This window comes from Perognathus longimembris, chromosome 1, assembly GCF_023159225.1.
Source record: "Perognathus longimembris pacificus isolate PPM17 chromosome 1, ASM2315922v1, whole genome shotgun sequence".
Classification (NCBI taxonomy): Eukaryota; Metazoa; Chordata; class Mammalia; order Rodentia; family Heteromyidae; genus Perognathus; species Perognathus longimembris.
Window position 1 is genome coordinate 160,567,746 of NC_063161.1, and position 21,378 is coordinate 160,589,123.

The window sequence follows — 21,378 nt, forward strand, 5'->3', positions numbered from 1 at the left end:
TCGGGCCTGCTTTGGAGGGGCGGAGGACTTGGGGGCACAGCCTTCTAGCAGATTCTGGCGGAGGGGAGGGGGGGCAAGATGTGCATACAGGGCTTCGTCCCCGCTGGCTGCGGACAGACTTTGGTTTGCTGCTTTGTAAAACACATGCAGGCAGAAAACGGTTGCAGGGTCGCTCCCGTCCCCGTGTGCTCGCATCTCCACGACGGCGTGGATAAAGCCGCACGCTGGCCGCCCGGCCCCGGCCCTGTCCCGGGAAGCAGAGGCCGAGGCGTGCTTTCCGCGGGAACCGTGGGGCAGGGGTTCTTGTGGGCCTTGGGTGGCCGGGCCAGGTGTCCTCAGTGTCCCGCGGGCCCCGGTCTCCTTGCCCGCGGCCCCACTCGGGTGAGGTGAGCCGCAGTGCCTGGGCTCCTTCCTCGGTGGCGGGTCGTGCCCGCCGTCTGCGCTCAGTTGTTTCTTGCCACCACGTTGACCCCTTTCTGATCGTTCGGCTCTCTGAGAAACCGATGAGGCGTCTTCTGGCACCGCGCTCAGAGTTGAGTCACTGGGCGCTGAGCAAGGGCATCCCAAGGAGGCGACGCGGGTGGACGGGGTGACAAGTGTGTCAGGCTTTCTCCGCTCCTGTTGCCCTTGTGCATCTGGGTAGGTGAGGGGGTTGCGCCTGTGCCCCTAACCTCTGACCTGGCGGGGCCCCTCGCCGTCCTCTGTCTGCTGTGTTGGCGTGAACCCCCGGGGGCTCCCCAGGTGCCCCGGCTGCGAGCTCAGGGGGCCTGCTGCAGCCGAGCTGCCGTGTTGGGGCAGAGGTGGCCTTGGGGAGCACGTTTCTGGGGTCCTCTCCCCCGCTGCTAGGCACCAGGGCACGTCCTTCACCCGGTCCGGGTCGGGGTGCATGTTGGCCCCTGGAGTGTGCGCGGGGCCTCCCCCGTCCTGGGCCCCCTCACTGGGCTCCCGCCCCCGGGGGAGGGGCAGGTCCCCCGCGCGCCTCAGCCCGCTCAGCCCCGGGGGGCCGTGCTGCGCTCCCGGCCGGCCGCAGCCCACCCCCGGCAGCTCCGGAGCGCGCCCCGTTTGCAGAGGCTGGCCAGGGGAGGGCATTCTGGGCTGCGTCCCCAGCCCTCGCCCCCCCCCCCCCGGCGCTTGGTGAGGTCAGGGGCGGTGGGCGCTGCACCCCTGCGGGGCCGGCCGGGGCGGGGGTGGGGAGGCGGGCTTGGGGATGGCGCGGCGGTGGCCGTCCTGTCAGGTGGCCAGCGAGGGGGCGGTGGCGTGGACGGTGTGCCCATCTACACCGAGGGGCCGGGGGCCATTCTCGGGGGCGTCCGTGAGGATGGAGGCCTTGGAGAGAGGCTGTGGCCGCCTGCCCGGCTCCCTGGGACTGAGTGGACCCCCCTCCCACAATGCCCGGGTCCTGGAGAGGAAAGGGTGGCAGAGCCTGACCGACCAACCAGGCCTGCGTGTGGCGACTTGGGGGGGGGGTGCTGATTCTCCCTCACCCGGGGAGTAGAGCCTACGGGCCTCCTGGGCACGGCTGGGACCCGAGCCACCGGGGAGGCGTCCGAGCCCGGCCTGGGGCTCCAGGGCTGCGGGAGGGGGTGGGGCTGTCAGCTGGTGGGCTGGGACGTGGGGTTTTCTGGTGGTGGTTAGCTGCAGGGGGGGCCCTGTCCCCCCCACCCCCCAGGGAGCGGGGAGGGCACCAGGCTGTGGGCGGTGACGGGGGAAGTCCCATCCTCAGTCTGCCTCTGCGGAAGACCGCCCGCCAGGCTCCTGCTCAGGATGGGCACCCACGGTGGCTGCCGCTAAGTCAGGAGGGTGTGGGCGCCCCTGCCAAGGGGAGGTGCCTCGTGCTGGACGGGCCAGGAGGGGCGAGGTGGTGGGGACAGACCCCGGAGGGCCTGGCTTCTGACTGCGGGGCCGGCGGGCAGTGCTCTACCCTCCAAGCCCCCCCCCCGGCCCCCGGCAGCCTCCCTGCCGGCACTGCCCGCCCCTGGAAATCCGTGGTGCCGAGCGTGCGGTGGGCGGGCTTGGGGATGTCCCTGGGAGAGGCCAGCCCCGCAGGGGGCCCGGGGCAGTGTCTGCCCCGACAGTCCCGTGTCTCTCCACGCCCGTGGGCGGGACGCGGCCCGGGGAGGGCCCTGCAGGCCTTCGAGGGGCCTAGTGGGTGGCTCGGGAAGGCGGGGGGCGGGGGAGGGGGGGCTGGGGCAGTGCAGAGCGCTGAGCTGGGCCCTGCGGGTTCCGCGACAGAGCCGTGGGTGGGTGGCGGGGCTCCGGAGCCTCCAGGAGCCCCATGGCTCAAAGCGAAACAATCATTTCTTTTCCTGTTGAAGAAAAACAGCCCGCGCGTCCACAGGGCCCCCGCGCCCCCCGACAGCAGCGGGCGGTTGAGGTTTCCCCGAGAGTTCCCCTCTTTTCCTCCCGCCCCGCCTCCTCGAAGGCCTGGGCGGGCACCGCAGAGGGTGGGGGACAGACTGGGGAGGGAGGCCGTCGTCCCTGGCCTCAGGTGCGCCTCCGTCTGGGTGGCCAGCGGGCATCCGCCCCTAGGTGCGCGCGTGCGACTCCCAGCAGCCAGGGCTGTGTGTCGAGCCCCGCCGACCCCCGTGGCCAAGGGCGTGGGAGGGTGGCTGTGGTGGGGCCCGGCTCGGGCCTGGCTGGCGTTCCTGCCTTCGTCTCCCCTCGGTGGGACGCGTAGCTGTGCCGCCCCGGTGGGCACTTGCAGGAGTTCCCGGCGTTCGGTGCCAGCCCTGCCGGTGGCCGAGCCACAGGGTCTGCCGTGGACATGTGTCTTTGTCACCCTGCAGAGCCTGTTTCCGAGGATGGTGACAGTCACCGGCCCGGCGTGGGTCTCGTGCGGGGCACGGGTTGGGAGGACACTGCCGGTGGGTCACACTGCTCTGTGACGGGGACTCCAGCTGCTCTCTGTGTCCTGCCTCTGACCGCCGCTGGCAGGGTGCAGGGCGCGGCTCAGATAGCACCGACGAGACAGTGCGAGGAGAGGGGAGGCCGTGCGGGGACCCCACCGGCACCCCCGGCCGGGGCTGGGTACCGGTGGAGCACCATGGCCCCCTGGGCTGGCTGGCTGTGCCTTCGGAGCTGGCCCGGCCAGGCTGGCCGACCGGCGAGGTCACCTCAGCGCCCGTTGCCCTCTGGTCATCTCTGGGCCGGCGGGAGCAGCACCTCGGAGCGCTCCTGAAAGGACCAACCTCATATTTGAGGTTCAGGATTCCATTCTGCAGTACCCCAGGTACTGGCCACGAGCCTGCATCCGAGGGGTGGCAATCGGCTGAGGCCATCTCCCTCCCCCACCCGGGGGGGCAGAGGAGAAACACCTGAGGGAGGAGGCCAGGGTGCACCCCCATGCTGCTCGGGTGAAGCCAGAACTGTCTGTGACACACACACACACACACACACACACACACACACACACACACACACACACACACACACACACACACACACACACCCCTGCACCCCCACGCTGCTCTCCCAGCACGTCTAAGCGGTGAGGGATTTCACAGGGAGCGCAGCCCCGAGGCCCGGTTTCCCCGTCTGTGTTGCGATGGCGCAGGCAGCTGAGCACCGCACACGGTGACCGCTGTGGGCATCTGTCAGCACCTCACAGCCCGGGGGCGTGGCGGCAGTGAGCAGCAAGAGCCCGGCTGGACCTGCTGGGCGGTCTCCCTAGGGGCCTGGGCTTCAGGGCTGTGGGCTTGGGTGGAGGGAGCACAGAGGGGCAACTTCGTGCAAAGACCTTGGGCCCGGCGCTCAGGTCTGTGCCACCTTCACTCTGCTCCTTGCCTAAGGCTGCCTGGGCACCGGCACCGCCCACTCACGGGGAGACCCTCCTCCCGCCTTCTTCCTCCTGCCTCTACTGCCCACTTCCCTCACCGTGGCTGGGCTCCCACCAAGCCTGTCCCCACGAAGCCAACCTAGTACCCCCAAGGCTGTGTGCCAGGGGCCCGCCAGCCTGGACACCACTTCCTGTTCCCCTTCCCCTCCCTCCCGGGCCAGCCCCAGACTCACCAAGTAGGGCCAAGGGAACCCAAAACAGTCCCTTTGCTACTTGCAAACCCATCAGCCTCTGTGGGCCGTAGTTTCCCATCGACACAGTGGTGCAGGGGGAGGGATGGCTGGTGAATGGTGATGGGTAATGATTGGAGTGCTGGGACGATGGTAGTGGGGAGGGAGACGCGGTGGTGATAGTGAGATGGAGATGATGATGTTCACGATGACAGTGAAGATGTTCACGATGGTGTTGACGGTGTTCATGATGGTGGTGGTGGTGATACTGGTGATGCTGATGGTGGTGACGGTGTTCACGGTGGTGATGATACTGGTGATGCTGATGGTGGTGACGGTGTTCGTGATGGTGGTGGTGATAGTGGTGATGCTGATGGCGGTGACGATGTTCACGATGGTGGTGATACTGGTGATGCTGATGGTGGTGACGGTGTTCACGATGGTGGTGGTGATACTGGTGATGCTGATGGTGGTGACGGTGTTCACGATGGTGGTGATACTGGTGACGCTGATGGTGGTGACAGTGTTCACGGTGGTGATGATACTGGTGATGCTGATGGTGGTGACGGTGTTCATGATGGTGGTGGTGATACTGGTGATGCTGATGGCGGTGACGGTGTTCACGATGGTGGTGATACTGGTGATGCTGATGGCGGTGACGGTGTTCACGATGGTGGTGGTGATACTGGTGATTCTGATGGTGGTGACGGTGTTCACCATGACGGTGATGATACTGGTGATGCTGATGGCGGTGACGGTGTTCGCGATGGTGGTGATACTGGTGATGCTGATGGCGGTGACGGTGTTCACGATGGTGGTGGTGATACTGGTGATTCTGATGGCGGTGACGGTGTTCACCATGACGGTGATGATACTGGTGAAGCTGATGGCGGTGACGGTGTTCACGATGGTGGTGGTGATACTGATGATGCGGATGGTGGTGATGATGTTCACGATGGTGATACTGGCGATGCTGATGGCGGTGACGGTGTTCACGATGGTGGTGATACTGGTGATTCTGATGGTGGTGATGGTGTTCACGATGGTGGTGGTAGGAATATCAATGGTGGTGATGACATTAAAGTTGGTGGTGCTCGTGATAGTGATGGTGGTAGTGGCAATTTTGTCGGTGGTGATGATGGCACTCACGTTGAGGGAGCTCACGGTAATAGTGGTGATGCCAGTGCGGTGGTGGTGTGGTGATTACGGTGGTAGCGATGGTGCTGGTGTGAAAGCGGGTGGTGGTGACTGGGAGGGGTGACAGCACAGGGGTAAGCACTGTTAGTTGCCGAGTGCTTGCTGCATACCCCACGGGCCCTACCCTGCCTCCAGCTTTATTGTAGAAATAACTTCCCTTGGTTGGTGTCCAGCACGGAGATACATCTCTGCTTCTCAGGAGGGTCCTGTCTGACCTTGGCCCTGCCCTCCTGCGTCCATCACCCCTGCAGACCCAGGGCAGGGCCAAGCTCTAGGGCCTGGGCGGGAGGTGGGGTGGTGGTGGAGGGAATTCCTCCGGCCCGTCGAGGCTTCTCGCCGGGGGCCTCCTGGCGTGGCGCGCCCTGTGCTTTGGGGCCTCCCAGCTCTGGCGGGCAGGGTTGGATGAGGAGCAGGTCCAGGCTTCTCTTGACCATCCAGCTGACCCGAGGCCTCACAGGAGATTTGGGAGTTGGGCCCCTTGGTGGGGAGAGGTCAGGTTGACCCCAGGAGAGCTGAAATTTCAGCGCGGGCCACGTGAGCTGTAAGCCGACACTCGGCCAGGAGGCAGCGGGGGGTGACCCTGCGCCCCTCCGCCGGCTGCTGCAGGGCTGGGAGGGTCCCCACCGCCTCTGCAGAAGAGGAGGCTCCGGAGGGCTAAGGGCTTGCCTGTCGCCGCGGTCCCTGCCACGTGTCCGTCACTCCCTACCAGGGCGGCCGCTTCTCCCTCCTCCGTGGCAAGGGAAGCGGTACTTCCGGAAGTTGGGGGCCCAGTAAGCTCCGAGGGCCTCCTAACCGCCTGCCTCGGGGTTTCAGTTCCGGGGGGGTCCCCAGGCAGGGGTGGGGGGGACGCTGCTCAGGACCCAGTTCCTGTCTGGGTGCGGGCTCACCGCGTGCCTCCTGGCCTGCTGTGTGCGCCGGGCACTCCTCCCCCCCCCCCCCCCCCCCGGGGCCCTCGGTTTCCCCTTCCCGTGTGCCTCCTTTGGGTCCGGAGCAGGCCCTCCGCCCCGCTCCGCTGCAGAGGGGGCCGGGGTGCCCTGCGCCTTTCTGTCCCGCGGGCGCTGGGCCTGCGCTGCCCCTGCTGTGCTTGCGACGGTGGGGGTGGCCTTCGGGCCCCCTCGGGAGGGGCTGGGGGCCGGGGGGCCGGGGGCTGTGCTGGCCCTGGCTGCCAGGCCGAGGCCGGAAGGGAATTCCTGCTGGGTCCTCCTACGGGTGGAGATCCACGAGGAAAGGGCTCGGGAAGGGCTCGGGAGCCCTGGGGGTGGTGCCCCTTCCTGAGGGGGGTAACTCCGGCTCGCACGGGGGTGGGGGGCGGGGGGCAGCCGGAGCTGCCCAGGTTGCCGCGATCACACGCTGTCCTGGCGGGGACCGCCCGTCCTCCTCTGCCTCGCCCTGCCTCTTGGCGCTCACGTTTGGGGGGAGGAATTCTTCATTGTCTCTTGCTTACCTTTCTGGACCGCGGCCTCGCGGCCTCGGAGGCTGGGGCCTCTCTCCAGAGCCAGGGCCAGGGCTGGCTTTCCTCTCCCCTCGGTCCCCTCGGTCCCCAGCTTCCGGTCGGCTCCCCGGCCACCCCCTCCTGCCCAGGGTCATGGCTGGTTGGTGGTCCTGCAGGGAGGTGGTCAGGGGTGTGAGGTTCTGGGGTGTGGGGGCCGGCGGTGAGCGTTGTCTCTCCTGCCCCATCCCCGGGAGGGCCCCGTGGGGAGGGCTGACTGCCCGCTCCTGGACCGGCTCCCGAGGGGCTCCCTGCAGTCCCGGGCCTGTGTCCCACCAGCCAAGGTCCCTTCTAGGGCGCAGCGTGGCTTTGGAGCTGCGGCAGCCGGGCAAGCACACACGAGGCACATGGCCGGGGGGGGGGGGCCTCGCTCTGCAGCTAGAGGATGTTTAGACATTTTTTTTGCCTGTTCCCTTCCTGGCCAGAAAGCGTCTCTCTCCGAAAGGCTCCAGAAAACACACCCAGCCCATTGTCACCCTGGCTCCGGGAAGGTGTCTGCGGTGGACATTCTGTGTAAACAGGAAGGCCTGGGGTGGGGGCCTGGGGGCCGGGCAGGCCTGAGGAGGCCACGGCTGCTCGCTCTAGTGGCAGCCCTTGTGGGTCTGGAGCCCCGGGGGCTCCTTGAGCAGTCAGCCTGGTGGGAACAATTATGGGACCCTTGGGCTTGCAGCAGTAGGCCCTTGGGGGTGGTCTGGGGTGGAGGAAATGGTTCGGGCTTGCCTCCTTGTGGCCTCCCCTTCCTCCTGAGGTCTCCGCACTCCTCTTGGCCAGTGTGTTATTCCATCTGATTGGTGCCCCTCCTCAGTGGTTTCAAATGGACTAGGTATGGCGGTGTCTTGGGGGAAGGGGGGCAGGGAAACCTAGGGTGCAGCCTGGTAGCTGGCAGTCGAGTAGCCTGGCTCCCTCCATCCCTCCCTCTCCCTCCCCCTGAAGCTTTCTGTGGCCACACCCTCCTCTTCCTGCCTAGGGTGGGGTGGGGGAGCCAGCAAGCCCACAACCAGCCTGGCAGCTCAGGCCACGAGGCCCTGCTGAAGAGGCCTCCTCCCAGTCCCGGTCCTCTGGGTGGCACCGGTCCCTTCCCCTCCCCTCTCTCTTGCGGCGGGCAGGGCAGCCTGGTGTCTGGGGACAGCTCGCTAGGAAGAAGCTCCCCGGGTTTTGTGGTAGGCTGGCCCAGGGCCCTGGCACTCCTCCAGTTCCATGTCTACTGTCCCATGTCACCTCATACGGCACAGAGCAGGGGGCATGGAGAAACTGGAAGAAATGTCCTCCTTGGCCACCGGCCCTCGTGTTGTTTTCAAGGGCCACAAAAAAAGTGGGTGCAGCTGGGCCTTTCTAGGCCTGTCTGGCTTGCCCATTCCGTCCTGTCCTGCGTGCCCATGGGGTTGCCCTGCCCGTCCCTGGAAAGTCTGTAGAGCTGAGGTGGGCAGGAGCAAACTTGAGCCCCAAGTCACCGGGGAGCATCTCTTGGTTGCACTGAGAGGGGACCCAGCCCGGCCAGGGCTCAGCTTGGAGGGCGGCAAGTTTCCCTGACCTTCGCCTTGACCCACGGGTATGCCCTGGCTTTTCCTTCCGGTGCACTTTCCTTCTTCGGTGGTCAGAACTGTCCCACAGAGCTACACACCTGTCTGCATTTCACGGATGGGGACACAGAGGCTTGGGAACTGAATAGCTGGCCTGGGTTTCCTCATCCAGGTGAGGTGGGAGGCTTGGTGATTCTCCAGTGCTAGCGGATCTGGCAGTGTTGCTTGGGTTGGCTGCCGATGGAAGGAAGTAGGCTTTGGGGCCCTTTTCGTGTTCTGTCTTGTTGGTCCCTCAGTTTGCACATCTGCCACGGGTGGTGGTAGTAATGGCTTCTCTGGCAGGTACAAGAATTTCAGATTCTTACAAGCTGCTGAGCTTGTGTGTGTTCCTCTTGAGTCCACTCTCCTGCCTGTCCTCTCTCATTTCCTCGCTCCCCCCCCCCTTCCCTGTATACGCGGGCCTAACGGGTTCACAGTTGTTGGTATACGTATAGTCCACCTCCTTGTCCCAGAGTGTAATGGCTAATAGGGCTGGTCTGCAGTACCCATCTTAGCCAGTAGGTGCCGCCGCCATTGTTTCCACGTTCATTAAGTTGACGTTTTGAAGTTCAAGAGGTTTCCAGTGAGCTCTCCCTCCCAGATACTTGCGGCAGCCGGGCTGCCCTCCTTCCCCACTGCCCTGGTCCCTTCTGAATTGGAGCCCCGGCTCCCTTTCCTGCAGGGAGAAGCAGGAAGAAGTGTCAGGAGGCTGCAGGATAGGATGGGCCGGGCTCTCCGGAGTGGCCGGTCCTGGGGTCACGACTTCCTAACTGCTGCGGTCACCAGGGACACCGTGGCTGTGCTGCCCCGAGTGTCAGGTCCATGGTGACAGTGGCATGCTAAGGCTGGTGACACGTCCCCGGACCGACTGCTGGGGGCCGCTTCCCGCCGCCGGAGCCGGGTGCAGGGTGGTGAGGCAGTAGGAAGGACCGCGATTCTTCTCAGCTTAGGAAGACTGAGGTCCAGAAGGGCGAGTGACCTTCCCAGAGCGCCTCGCCTGTCGGCAGAGCTCATGACCCGTGCTGCCGGGTTCCGGGGCTCGGTGTGCGTGGGCTTCTCCCCGCCTCCCTGCTCTCTGGGCGGTGGGTTCACGCCCCGGAGCCCTGGAGCTTCCCGGTGGGTAGAGTTGGTGCTCCCTCCTCCTCTGGTCTGCTCGTGCTCCCGGTGCCTGTGAGACCCGGACGAGTCTGGAGTCCGGGGCCCCTGGGGCCTGGCGTTTGAGCTGCCCCTGGCGGGGGACCCCAGCGGCCCGGTTCCTGCCGCCCTGGGAGACTCGGGCCGTGGAGGGGCCGGCGCGTGCAGTGCCTCCTCATCCGGAAGGCACCGCTGTCCTCTGTGACCTGCCCGCCATGGCTGGCCCCCGGGGGACGGCAGGCTCTCCCCGCATTCGCCTCCGGCCCCCGGGGGAGGGGACGCTCCGGAGGCCCCGCGCTCTCCAGTAGGCAGACCGGGGTGCTGGCCCGGGGACCGCGGCTCAGCTGCGCGGAGCCCCTACGGGCAGCTGTCCTCGCGCTTCTCCTGCCTTGCGTGGGCCCCACGCCCGCCGGGAGGGCCGGTGCCTGGGCGGGGAGCTCTGGCCTCCCGCGGAGTGGACTCGAGTGGGCGGCACCGCCGGGGGCGGGGGTCCCCCGAGTGAGCGGGCCGGGACCCCGGGGGCCCCCTCTGACCTAACCTCCTGCTGGTTCCTGTCTTACAGACTTCTCCACCCAGGTGAACTCCTCATCCCTCAACTCCCCGACGGGCCGAGGCTCCATGGCTGCCCCTTCGCTGCACCCGTCCCTGGGGCCCGGCCTGGGCTCCCCCCTGGGCTCTCCGGGGCAGCTGCACTCTCCCATCAGCACCCTCAGCTCGCCCATCAACGGCATGGGCCCGCCCTTCTCCGTCATCAGCTCCCCATGGGCCCGCACTCCATGTCGGTGCCCACCACGCCCAACCTGGCTTCGGCACGGGCAGCCCCCAGGTGAGTGCCGGGTGGGGTCTCGGGGAGGATGGGGCTGGGGCGGCGCTGCTTTCCCAGGTGAGGGAGCTGCCATCGCTCCCGCTTGTCCGCAGAGGAGGCTCTGGGCCCGCCGGGCTGACCTCAGTGCTGACTGACCCGAACCCTTACCTGGAAGGTTCCCATCAGCGCGGCTTCCTTGCAGAGGTCCTGCGGCCGGCCCGGCTCTGCCTCTCTCTGCCCTGCGGTGCTCAGGCCGGCCCGGCCCTGCCTCTCTCTGCCCTGCGGTGCTCAGGCCGGCCCGGCCCTGCCTCTCTCTGCCCTGCGGTGCTCAGGCCGGCCCGGCCCTGCCTCTGCCCTGGGCGCTCTGGGGGGCTCTGCTTCTTTTCCTCAGGTTTCGGCGGCCTCCCTGGCAGCCCCCTGATCACGTGGGCCGGGTCCTCCCGCATCGCCCATGCTTAGCCCGGCGGTCGCGGTGCCTGGGCTCGGTGCAGGCGGCTGGCCTTGGCCCCGCACAGGCTCCTGGTGGCGGCCTGGGCTTCCGGCAGCTCTGTGGCTGCTGGTCCTCCGCAGGACGTGGAAACCATTTCCACCGTTGGGCTCACGGATGGTCCTCCGGCCTGGATGGACTCGGGGGGTGTCGTGGACTGAGAAGCCGTTGTCTGGCAGGAGGGGCTGGGCCCAGCCCTTGCGGGGGGCGGAGGGGCTGAGGGGACCTCATCTCCCGTTCCCCCCCCGCCCCCAGGCCCTGAGTGCCTCTTGTCAGAGCCTGGGTGAGCCAGGTGCCTGCTCCCGTAGCTGCCAGTGGCCTCTGTGTGGCAGGCCCACCCTCGGGACCTCCATCTGCCCGCCCCCTTCCTTCTTGCTTTGACTTTTCTTTTTTTCCCCCGCCAGTCCTGGGGCTTGAACTCAGGGCCTGAGCGCTGTCCCTGAGCTTTTTGCTCAAGGCTAGCGCTCTACCACTTGAGCCACGGCGTCACTTCTGGGTTTTTCTGTGTCTGTGGTGCTGAGGAATGGAACGCAGGGCTTCATGGGTGCTAGGCGAGCCCTGCGCCTAGGCCACGCTCCCAGGCCCCTTGCTGTGACTTTCTAAGTCTGGGCTGCGGCTCTAGGGTGGACACGCGGGCGTGCCAGCCTTCCCGTCGTGGCATGCCCGTGAGGGACCGCACGGTGGCCCCTGCCCCGGGCTGCTCAGCTGCCAGCCCCTTCCGTGTGACGCCCGGCGAGCCACACCGCCCGCCCTGCCCCCGAGGGCCCCGCGCAGCTTGTGCCCGAGCTCGGTGGCGTTTCCCACGCCAGCTCCCTGGGGACCCAGCGTGTGGAGGAGCTGGGGGCCCTGCCCACGAACACGAGCTTCTCGGTCCCCTTGGGTGTCGCCTGGTCTTCCGGAAACGGGTGGAAGGCCCGAGGTGCTGGCACCAGGGAGGCCCGGCCACCTCCCTTGGCCTGTCGGTGTTATGTTTAGCATCACCGCCCCGTCCGCTCCTGCTGTCTGTGGCACTCTGCGCCCAGAGGGCAGGCGAGACCATGGCCTCCACTCCCCGTGTCTCCCCCTGTGAGCCCCATGGAGTCAGGCTGGCTGCAGCTAGGAAGCGCTGCCGGGGGGGGGGGGGTGCCGTGACCCAGCAGAGCCCTCTGGGCCCCCGGGGCTGCGGTGTGAGGCACTGGGCACGGAAGCTGGCATAGCACTGTGGGAAGACGAAGCTGGCTGCACACGGGGTGGCGTGGGGCTAAGGCAGGAAGAGGCCCTGCTGTCGTGTGCTGGGTCTGGACGCCCTGTGGTGCTGGGGCCTGGAAGGGAGAGGCCATGGCGGGTGAGGAGCAGAGGACCTGAGCCGGCACTGATGATGTCGGGACCGAAGCCCATGCCAGCAGCCCGGAAGGGGGCGACCCTCACCCTGGCTTGCACGAACGCTTCGGGCTCCAGGGAAGGGCGGGCACCGTCTGGGGCTCCTGGGAGACAGGTTGTGCAGAAATTCCAGGTGGATGGGGCTGCGGGTTCCACGGGGGACGGGCTTCCCTGTGCTTCCTGGAGTCCCAGCCCTGCGCGGTCAGCTCGCAGCCCGGCACGCTCTCCTCCCGGCCCGCCTCCGCGCCCTGCCGCCTGCTGTCTGTCAGAGGGTGACACGGTGGCCTCTGCTGGAGCCCGAAGGGGTGCGTGGTGGCCCTGGGCCCCGCCTTGGTTCCGTCTTGATGCCATTCTCTGGCCCGGCTCCAGCCCCAGGGGTCTGCTAGGATGCAGGGAGCCGGCGCCCGGCAGTGTCTGCCCCTGGCTCTGGCCGCAGCCCATGGCTTCTTCTCTCCCCGAGGCCCTTGGACCCCACTTTGGGCAGTGGGGGGCAGTGAGGGCCGTGCCCTGCCCGGTGCCCCTTCCTCCAGGAAGCCAGCTCCAGCGGCCACCTCTCGGGGGCCCCGTGACGGCTGCAGCTGGGGTTTGTTTTCCACGCCGAGTCAGCATCCTAGGGACCTGGCGTGCGCACTGTGCTCGGTGCAGCAGCCCCTAGAAGGCGATCGTGTGGGTGTGTGTTCACCCACAGGACCCGTGGCACGCTCGGTGACTTCCAGAGCCACACGGAGACGGAGGGGGGGGCAGCATTCCGACCCGGGGCGTCGCGTCCGTGCCCTCCAGGGCCTGTGTGCTTCTCGCCATTCTCAGTGTCAGGGTGACCCGCGCTTCCCTTCCGCGCTGGGGCCGCAGGTCCGCTCCCGAGGGCTCCCAGCCCGCACAGCACCCCGTGAAGAGTCTGCACCCCAGCCTCCGCCTTGCGCGGCTTCCTCCCGCCCAGGGACTCCCTGCCTAGAGTCACTCCGCCCTGCTGCTCGCTTCTTGTGATCCCGGCGCCCTGCTGGAGCCTTGGGGTGCTGGTCTGGGAAAGGGGGAGGTGGTGCTGGCTAGGACTCGCGGCAGAGCCCAGGATGCGGGACATCTGCACACCTTTCCACCAGCAAGGCTGCTGCGCATGCTCACCCAGTTACACCAGGCCGCCCCCTCCCGACGCCCCGCCCACCCCGGCTGCCTCCCCCTCCCGACGCCCCGCCCACCCCGGCTCCCGCCCCCTCCCGACGCCCCGCCCATCCCGGCTCCCGCCCCCTCCCGACGCCCCGCCCACCCCTGCTCCCTCCCCCTCCCGACGCCCCGCCCACCCCGGCTCCCGCCCCCTCCCGACGCCCCGCCCACCCCGGCTCCCGCCCCCTCCCGACGCCCCGCCCACCCCGGCTCCCGCCCCCTCCCGACGCCCCCGCCCACCCCGGCTCCCGCCCCCTCCCGACGCCCCGCCCACCCCTGCTCCCGATCCCTCCCGACGCCACGCCCATCCCGGCTCCCGCCCCCTCCCGACGCCCCGCCCACCCCGGCTCCCGCCCCCTCCCGACGCCCCGCCCACCCCGGCTCCCGCCCCCTCCCGACGCCCCGCCCACCCCGGCTCCCGCCCCCCTCCCGACGCCCCGCCCACCCGGCTCCCGCCCCCTCCCGACGCCCCGCCCACCCCAGCTCCCGCCCCCCTCCCGACGCCCCGCCCACCCCGGCTCCCGCCCCCTCCCGACGCCCCGCCCACCCCTGCTCCCTCCCCCTCCGACACCCCGCCCACCCCGGCTCCCCCCCCCACGTCCCGCCCACCCCAGCTTCCTCCTTCCCAGACTACCCGCCCACCCTGTCTCCCTCCCCTCTTCCAACACCTCACCCACCCCAGTTCCCTCCCCTCCCCCGACGCCCCAACCCCCCCCCCAGTTCTCTCCCCTCCACTGATGCCCGCCCACCCCAGCTCCCTCCCCTCCCCTGATGCCCCGCCCACCCCAGCTCCCTCCTTCCCAGACTACCCGCCCACCCTGTCTCCCTCCCCTCTTCCAACACCTCACCCACCCCAGTTCCCTCCCCTCCCCCGACGCCCCAACCCCCCCCCCAGTTCTCTCCCCTCCACTGATGCCCGCCCACCCCAGCTTCCTCCCTTCCCCGACGCCCCACCCTAGCTCCCTCCCTCCCCCAACGCCCTGCCCACCCAGGCTCCTTCCCCTCCCCTGATGCCCCGCCCACCCCAGTTCCCTCCCCTCTCCCAATGCCCCGCCCCCAGTTCCCTCCCCTCCCCTGTACCCAACCCACTCTGATTCCCTCCCCTCCCCCGACACTCCGCCCACCCCAGTTCCCTCCCCTCCCCCAATGCCCAACCCACCCCAGTTACCTCCCCTCCCCTGATGCCCCGCCCACCCCTGCTCCCTCCCCTTTCCCGATGCCCCTCCCACCCCGGCTCCCTCCCCTCTCCCCATGCGCTGCCCACTCCAGTTCTCATCCCTCTCTGATGTTTGCCCCCCCCCCCCCACTCCCGGGCCTTTCACCCTGTGCACCCAACACTTGGAAAAGGCCTGTGGGCTCCCTGCAGCCCGCCTAGGCACCCCGAGACGTGAAGCAGCCTCTCACATCCTGCAGCCCCGGAGGCCCAGGCCTCGTGAACGGGGCTTGGGGCCTGGCTGCTTTGTGTTGGGCTTTGAGCTCTCCCCTTCCTGTCGCGTGAGGAGGGGCTCTGGGGCTGGGGACCCACCGTGAGGAAGGAGGGAGTGAGGTTCCCCTTGCCGGGCTCCTCTCCCCCCCCCCCCCGGGCTACTCCAGGGCGCCGTGCAGCCTGGATGGCGGCACGGCCTGTCCCGTGCCCGGGTCAGGGGTTTGCAGAAGTGGGGGGGGCACCGCTCAGCTGGGGCCCCCGCGCCCTAGCAGATGGGCTGCTGCCGCCGGCACGGCTCCCGTGCTGACTGCAGAGCTGGGCTGGAGGCTGCGGAACCAAAACTGCTGTGTCATTGCACGCTGCAGCGGTTGCCAGGGCGACCGGGTGAGTTTCCCACGCTTGCCCTGGCTGCGGGTGGGCGGGGCCGGGGCGCACAGCGAACCTCGGCCGCCGAGGCCGGCACCGGAGACCACTGTCCCGCAGGGCGGTGGGGACGCGCGTGACACTGGGAGCCTCCGCCCCAGCCCCCGCCCCCCCCCCCCCGGCCTGCTGCTCTCTTCTGTGGGCTTGGGGGCCGCAGCCCCCGTCCGTCGGCAGGCCTGACTCCCGTGGGTGATTGGGCAGGGGTGGCGATGGCCGTGGATGTGGTAGTGGCGTGTCTCCGGTGTCTCGGGCGCCCCGAGGGCAGGGGCCCTGCTGCCCCTTGGCCACGTGCCCCAGAGGAAGCTCTGTGAAGGGGGGCTTGGCCGTACCTCCCCCGCCACAGGGGTGCCTGGCGGGTGCTGGGACCTGTGCCCGGGTGCCCGGCGCGCGTCTGTCCCCCTCGCCACCGACCCACGCTGACTCGGCCCTGTCCTCTCTCCACAGCTCAACTCGCCCATGAACCCCGTCAGCAGCAGCGAGGACATCAAGCCCCCCCTGGGCCTCAATGGCGTCCTCAAGGTCCCTGCCCACCCCTCAGGAAACATGGCGTCCTTCACTAAGCACATCTGCGCCATCTGTGGAGACCGCTCCTCAGGTGGGGCCACCGGGCTGCCGGGCCGGGGTCGGCAGGGCGCGTAGGGTGGACCGGAGACTTCCGGAGAGGAGGCCTCTGCGGATGGCGCCTCCGGCCTGAGCGCAGGGCCCCCGACGTCGCCCCTGAAGCTCAGCAGGCGAGGAGGGCGCGTGCCCTCTTCCGGGGCGCAGGTGGGCTGAGACCTGCAGCCGTCGTGGGTGGAGCCGGGCGCTGACCCGTCGTCCTGTGGGAGCAGGGAGGGCGGGGCCGGGGCACGTCTGGGTCCCGGCTGGGCGTCTTGAGAGTAGGAGGCCCTTGGGCCACCCCCCCCCCCGCCCCTCGGGACGCTCACTCACCCTGCGCGCGCCCCCTAGGCAAGCACTATGGGGTGTACAGCTGCGAGGGCTGCAAAGGCTTCTTCAAGAGGACGGTGCGCAAGGACCTGACCTACACCTGCCGGGACAACAAGGACTGCCTGATCGACAAGCGCCAGCGGAACCGCTGCCAGTACTGCCGCTACCAGAAGTGCCTGGCCATGGGCATGAAGCGGGAAGGTAGGCCCGCCCGCCTGCCGCGCGCCCCCCTCCCAGGCACTCTCCGTGTGGGCTTGGGTACAGCTTGGCCCCCTCCATGGCCGCCCTCCCTCCTTCCCTCCCTCCCTCTCTCCCTCCCTTCCTCCAGGGGGGTCCCCCAAGGCCTGCCCCACACATCGGCTGCCCACGAGCTTGCCTCTTGCTGTGTGACGGCCTGGCTCAGCGCCGGCCCATTCCCCTCCCTCCCTCCCTCCCTCCCTCCCTCCCTCCCAGATCTTCCCCCAGCGCCTGCTGTGGGACAGGCCTCTGCACCAAGCAGAGCGGCCTCTTTCCTGGTGGTCAGGAGCTGGGGAGTGGCCAGGCCAGGGTCCAGCCTGTGGGTGTGGCCAGTGGTGAGCAAGCACTCGGGGCAGAGGCACCGCGAAGGCCCGGCGGTCAGTGCCTTGGCGGTGCCCCTGGCGTTGTCCCTGGGCCCCAGCAGGCCGAGCGCCAGGAACGAAGCCGCCTCTCCTGAGGCGCGGCAGCTCCCGGGGGTGGGGGCAGGGAAGGAAAGGGCGTGGAGTGGCGAGGCGGGGGAGGAGGGCCGCCCAGCGGGAGGCCACAGGGGCCTTGGCCGGGTGGCTCCTTGTTGCTGGAGTGACGGGTGGACCTTCGGACACGGGAGGGGTTGCTGAGCAGATGCCCGGAGTCACCTGGGCTCCGCCACCTTCCCAGGCCGTGCTGGCCCCTGCCGGCCACGGGCTGCATGGTGGCCGGAGGCTGTGGTACTGCTCCGTGCCCAGCGCTCACGTGGGGTCACTGGCCTGCGGTCACAGAAGCGTGTCGGGTTGTCCAGGTGGAACTCGGGGTTCCCGTCTGCAGGCTGCACCTCGCCCTGCGCGATGCCTCTGCGTCGGGTGTGTGCGCGTTGGGCTGCGGGACCCGTGCGGTGGCCACGCACAGGATGACCCCTGTGTTCTAGTGCGCGTCCTGCCGCCCCCCACCCACCGCGGCTGGGCCTCCGGCCGCCGCCTCCCCTAGAGGGCGGCTTGAGAGCAGGCTGGGTGCCGCAGCTCCCTGCGTGTTCATCCCAGTCCCTTCCCGCATGGCAGGCCCGTGCTCCCGTGGGGTGGTCTGGGCAGTGGCCGGGCGTGCAGGCAGCCGGGCTCCACTCTCGGCAGGCCCGTGCTCCCGTGTGGCAGGCCCGTGCTCCCCTGTGGCAGGCCCGTGCTCCCCCGTGGCAGGGCCGTGCTCCCCCGTGGCAGGCCCGTGCTCCCGTGGGGTGGTCTGGGCAGTGGCCGGGCGTGCAGGCAGCCGGAGCTCCCGTGTGGCAGGCCCGTGCTCCCCTGTGGCAGGCCCGTGCTCCCCCGTGGCAGGCCCGTGCTCCCCCGTGGCAGGCCCGTGCTCCCCCGTGGCAGGCCCGTGCTCCCCCGTGGCAGGCCCGTGCTCCCCCGTGGCAGGCCCGTGCTCCCCCGTGGCAGGCCCGTGCTCCCCCGTGGCAGGCCCGTGCTCCCGTGGGGTGGTCTGGGCAGTGGCCGGGCTCCGCTCTCGGCAGGCCCGTGGCGCGGATCTGAGCCGGCGGGCTGCGTGCTGGGTGCAGTGCTGCAGCCAGGCCTTGCTGACCCCGCATGTGTTTTGCTGAGCGCTTGGTTTGGGTGCAGGCCTGCAGTTGACGGTGCAGGTGGGGTAACTGAGGTTTCGAGGGATCCAGGCCTTGTCTGAGGTCAAACGCTGGGCTCGGACCCTGGCCCCTGGCTCCCGTTCTTCTTGGCATCAGGGGGGTTGATGGAGGGAGTGACCCCGCAGGGAGAGCATGCCACCCAACCCTCCAGGGCTCCCACGTCCCCAGGGCGGGCAAGTACCGCCGAGTCCCCACAGGGCGGGAATTCAGGCCCGGGAGGACTTGGGACAGGGCGCGTGGACAGAGGTCTCAGGAGCTTGGCTTCCACCCTGAGCCTGCCCTCCGTCAGCTTGCTGTCGGTGCTGGCGTGGGACTGAGCACTGCCTGGGGCCTGAGCTCCTGTCCCCGGAAGTGACCACCGGAGAGCCGGGCGGTCCCGGCCACGGTCAGTGTGTGGGCGCTGGCCCTTGATGTGGTGGGCACGGCTGCGGTAGAGGGGTTCCCGCTTGACACGGCGTGCCGGCTAAGGGGAGTGCCTGGAGCGGCTGAGCTTGCAGTTCTGAGCCCAGAGGACCCTCGAGCTCGCTAGTCTGCAAGTCCGCCCCGGCCGCGCTGGGTGCCTGGTGCTCTGAGACCCCGGCCGCCCTGCCCTGAGTGTGGGTGCCCCCCTCGTGCATCCCAGTGGAGCGCGGCAAGCTCAGGGCTGGGGGCCCAGCGTGGCCCCCCACCCCCACCGTGCCCCCCAGTGGCTGTCGCACACTTGCTCTGCGGGGCCACTGCCCCTGCCCCCCATCTGGTTCCTGGGCGCTCTGCTTACCCTGCTGTGCCAGCGCCCTGGTGCTGCCACACTCCACAGGTAGAGCAGGGTGCAGGGGAAGGACTGGGGCCGGGCTCTACCCATGTGCCTGGTCCAGAGCTGCACTGGCCGTGTGGCCCTGCTGCGTGGGCCTGTCTCCTTGCCTGGGCCCGTCCCCTTGCATGGGCTCGTCTCCTTGTGTGGGTCTGTCTCCTTGCGTGCATCTGTCTCCCGGTGTGGGCCCGTCTCCTTGCGTGGATCTGTTTTCTTGTGTGAGCCCGTCTCCTGGCGTGGGCCCGTCTCCCCGGTGTGGGCCCGTCTCCCAGCGTGGGCCCATCTCCTGGCGTGGGTCTGTCTCCTGGTGTGGGTCTGTCTCCTTGTGTGGATCTGTCTCCTTGCATGGGCTCGTCTCCTTGCGCGGGCCCGTCTCCTGGTGTGGCCTGTCTCTTTGTGTGGGCCCGTCCCCTGGCGTGGGCCCGTCTCTTTGCGTGGGACTGTCTCCTGGCGTGGGCCTGTCTCTTTGCGTGGGCCTGTCCCCTGGCGTGGGCCTGTCTCTTTGCGTGGGACTGTCTCCTGGCGTGGGCCTGTCTCTTTGCGTGGGCCCATCCCCTGGCGTGGGCCTGTCTCTTTGCGTGGGCCCGTCTCCTGGCAGCATGCAGCCCTCCAGACCCGCCTGACGGATGGACAATTAGATAAACACCCGAGCCCGTCAAGGGTTTATGAGCCCTGGACGTGTAGTAAATGCCCTCTTATCCAGCACAGGCCCAAAACTCAGCCCGTGGACTGGAGGACCGTCAGTGTGGGTGGAGAAAGAGGGGTCCCTGTGTCCAGGGGGCCCTGCCCCTAGTGCCTGGCCTCATGCCTGCCCAACTGGGTCCTGTCACATTCCCCGAGGCCTGCAGTGAGCGGTACGCAGCCCCAGTGCAGCAGGACAGGTGGGTGGGGAGGGGAGCACGGCCCTGCTCCTGTCTGCATTGGGAGCTGGGCACCCTGGACGAGGGCCTGGACCTGTGTCTGGAGCCCAGCTCCTCCCCTCTGTTCTCAGGCCAGCCCTGCAAGGAAGGCTCCTGGGGCAGGGAGCCGGTTGTGGGCTGCATCCGTCAGGAAGTCTGGAGAAGTTGTGGGGCCAGTGGCCTTGGCCCCAGTGTGCCGGTTCTAGCCCTCCTGAGAAGCCCCAGGCCTGCAGCCCTGCCGAGTGCTGCCTTGCCGTGGGTAGCAGGGCTCGATGGTGGCCCTGGAAACCGAGGCTCCCGCACTGGCCTCGTCCTGCACCCCAGAGCCGGGAGGGTGGAGCTTGGCTTGGCTGACCACAGCTGAGGCCGCCCTGCTGGGCGGGGCCCTCTGGCTCCAGGCAGGTGGGGCCCCGCCTCGCTGGCTGATGAGGGATGCTGCAGCGATAGCATCTGGGTAGCAGGGCCTGTCCCTGCAGGCCGCCGGGGCTCGTTCAGCCGCATTCCCCGGCAGGGGGTGGGTAGTGCCCCCCCCCCCGTGGGGCCCTGGCCCCTTGCCAGGATGGGCCTGGGCCTGTTGGCGGGGCAGGCAGGGGCAGGGCTGTGGGGGGGGGGCCTGCACGTGGGCCTAGGAGGGCTGGAGGGGCACCCCATATACTCTCTTTTCTGGGCTCCTCCTCTCAATGCCTTACCTGGCTTCTGAGGACAGGGCGTGTCTGCTGTGTGTGTGTGTGTGTGTGTGTGTGTGTGTGTGTTACATACACACAGGCACACGGACACGGACAGCCCCTCTGGCAGAGCCCAGAACGGAGGCCTCGGGGTCTGGGTGCCCGTGTGTGTGCGTGGACATCCGCTGCTGGGCCCGGCCACCCCACCCTGAGCCGGGGAGCTGCTGCACAGCGCCCCCCTCTGATGGAGGGTCTCCCCTGCTTCCCGACCCTGGTCGGGAGCTGGGAAGGGGCCTGGCCACTCTGCTCAGCACCCTGGGTCTCCCCCTGGGTGTGTGTGGGGGGCGAAGCCTGGACTGCGGGTCAGGCAGCGGCTCAGACTCTGGCCTCCTCGGCCTCCTCCGCCTCCTCGGCCTCCTCCGCCTCCTCCACCTCCTCGGCCTCCTCCGCCTCGCTCCCAGGCCGGCCGGCCGGGGAGGATAACGAGGCCCTGTATTTACAGACGCCTCCCGCCTGAGGCTTCCCGGCGCCAGTGGAACGTAAGTCAAACATGACTGCGTCTAAAAGGTGATTGAGCTGGCAAAACATAAATCCGCAGGCTCTCTCCTGCCCCTGCGCCGTCTATAAATAAAACGATACTATTTACAACGACGCCGCTCGCAGCGGCTGGGGCCCTTCGCAGCTTCAAAGCGCTTCACCAAACGTCTGCTAACGAGTTCTCCGCTGCCCCCGCAGAGGGGGGCAGGTGCCGAGGGCCCCCTCGCCGGCCCGGCCCCGACGCCGGAGGAGGCCCGTGCTTAGCGCTTGCTCCCTCCCAGCTCCCCGGCCCGGGACTGCCGCGAGGCGGGAGAGAAATCCTTGGGGCTGGGCTGGTGTGGCCGGGGCGGGGTGTGGTGGGGGAGGCCTCCGGTCCCACGCAGATGTCCCCCCTAGGGACCCCGGGAAGGCAGAGGCCACCCTTGGCATTCCACGGGCGAGGAGGCGAAGGCTCAGAGCGGCGGAGCGTCCCGCCTGCAGCCGCACGGCCGTCGGAAGGGCGGCCGGCTTCTCCTTGGCTCTGGGAGCGCGGTCTCCTCCCTGGAGAGGGCTGTGGCGCTCACCCGCGCTCGCCAGCCGTGCCCCGGTCCCGAGATTCCCACGTTCTGCCTGGCGGCGTCCTCTGGGGCCCCCCGTGGGGGAGCCAGCCCGGCTCTCCGCACCCCACGGTGGTCGGCT

General features: G+C 68.8%; 1 protein-coding gene across 1 annotated transcript in view; it reads left to right on the forward strand.

The window, feature by feature from the left end:
- Positions 1-21,378, forward strand: part of Rxra (retinoid X receptor alpha) — an 82,871-nt gene that overhangs the window by 47,495 nt on the left and 13,998 nt on the right. Inside the window, 5 exon segments of the mRNA XM_048345776.1 lie at positions 9,947-10,138; positions 10,141-10,182; positions 10,185-10,210; positions 15,487-15,637; positions 15,991-16,170. Coding sequence (XP_048201733.1) covers positions 9,947-10,138; positions 10,141-10,182; positions 10,185-10,210; positions 15,487-15,637; positions 15,991-16,170 — 591 coding nt within the window.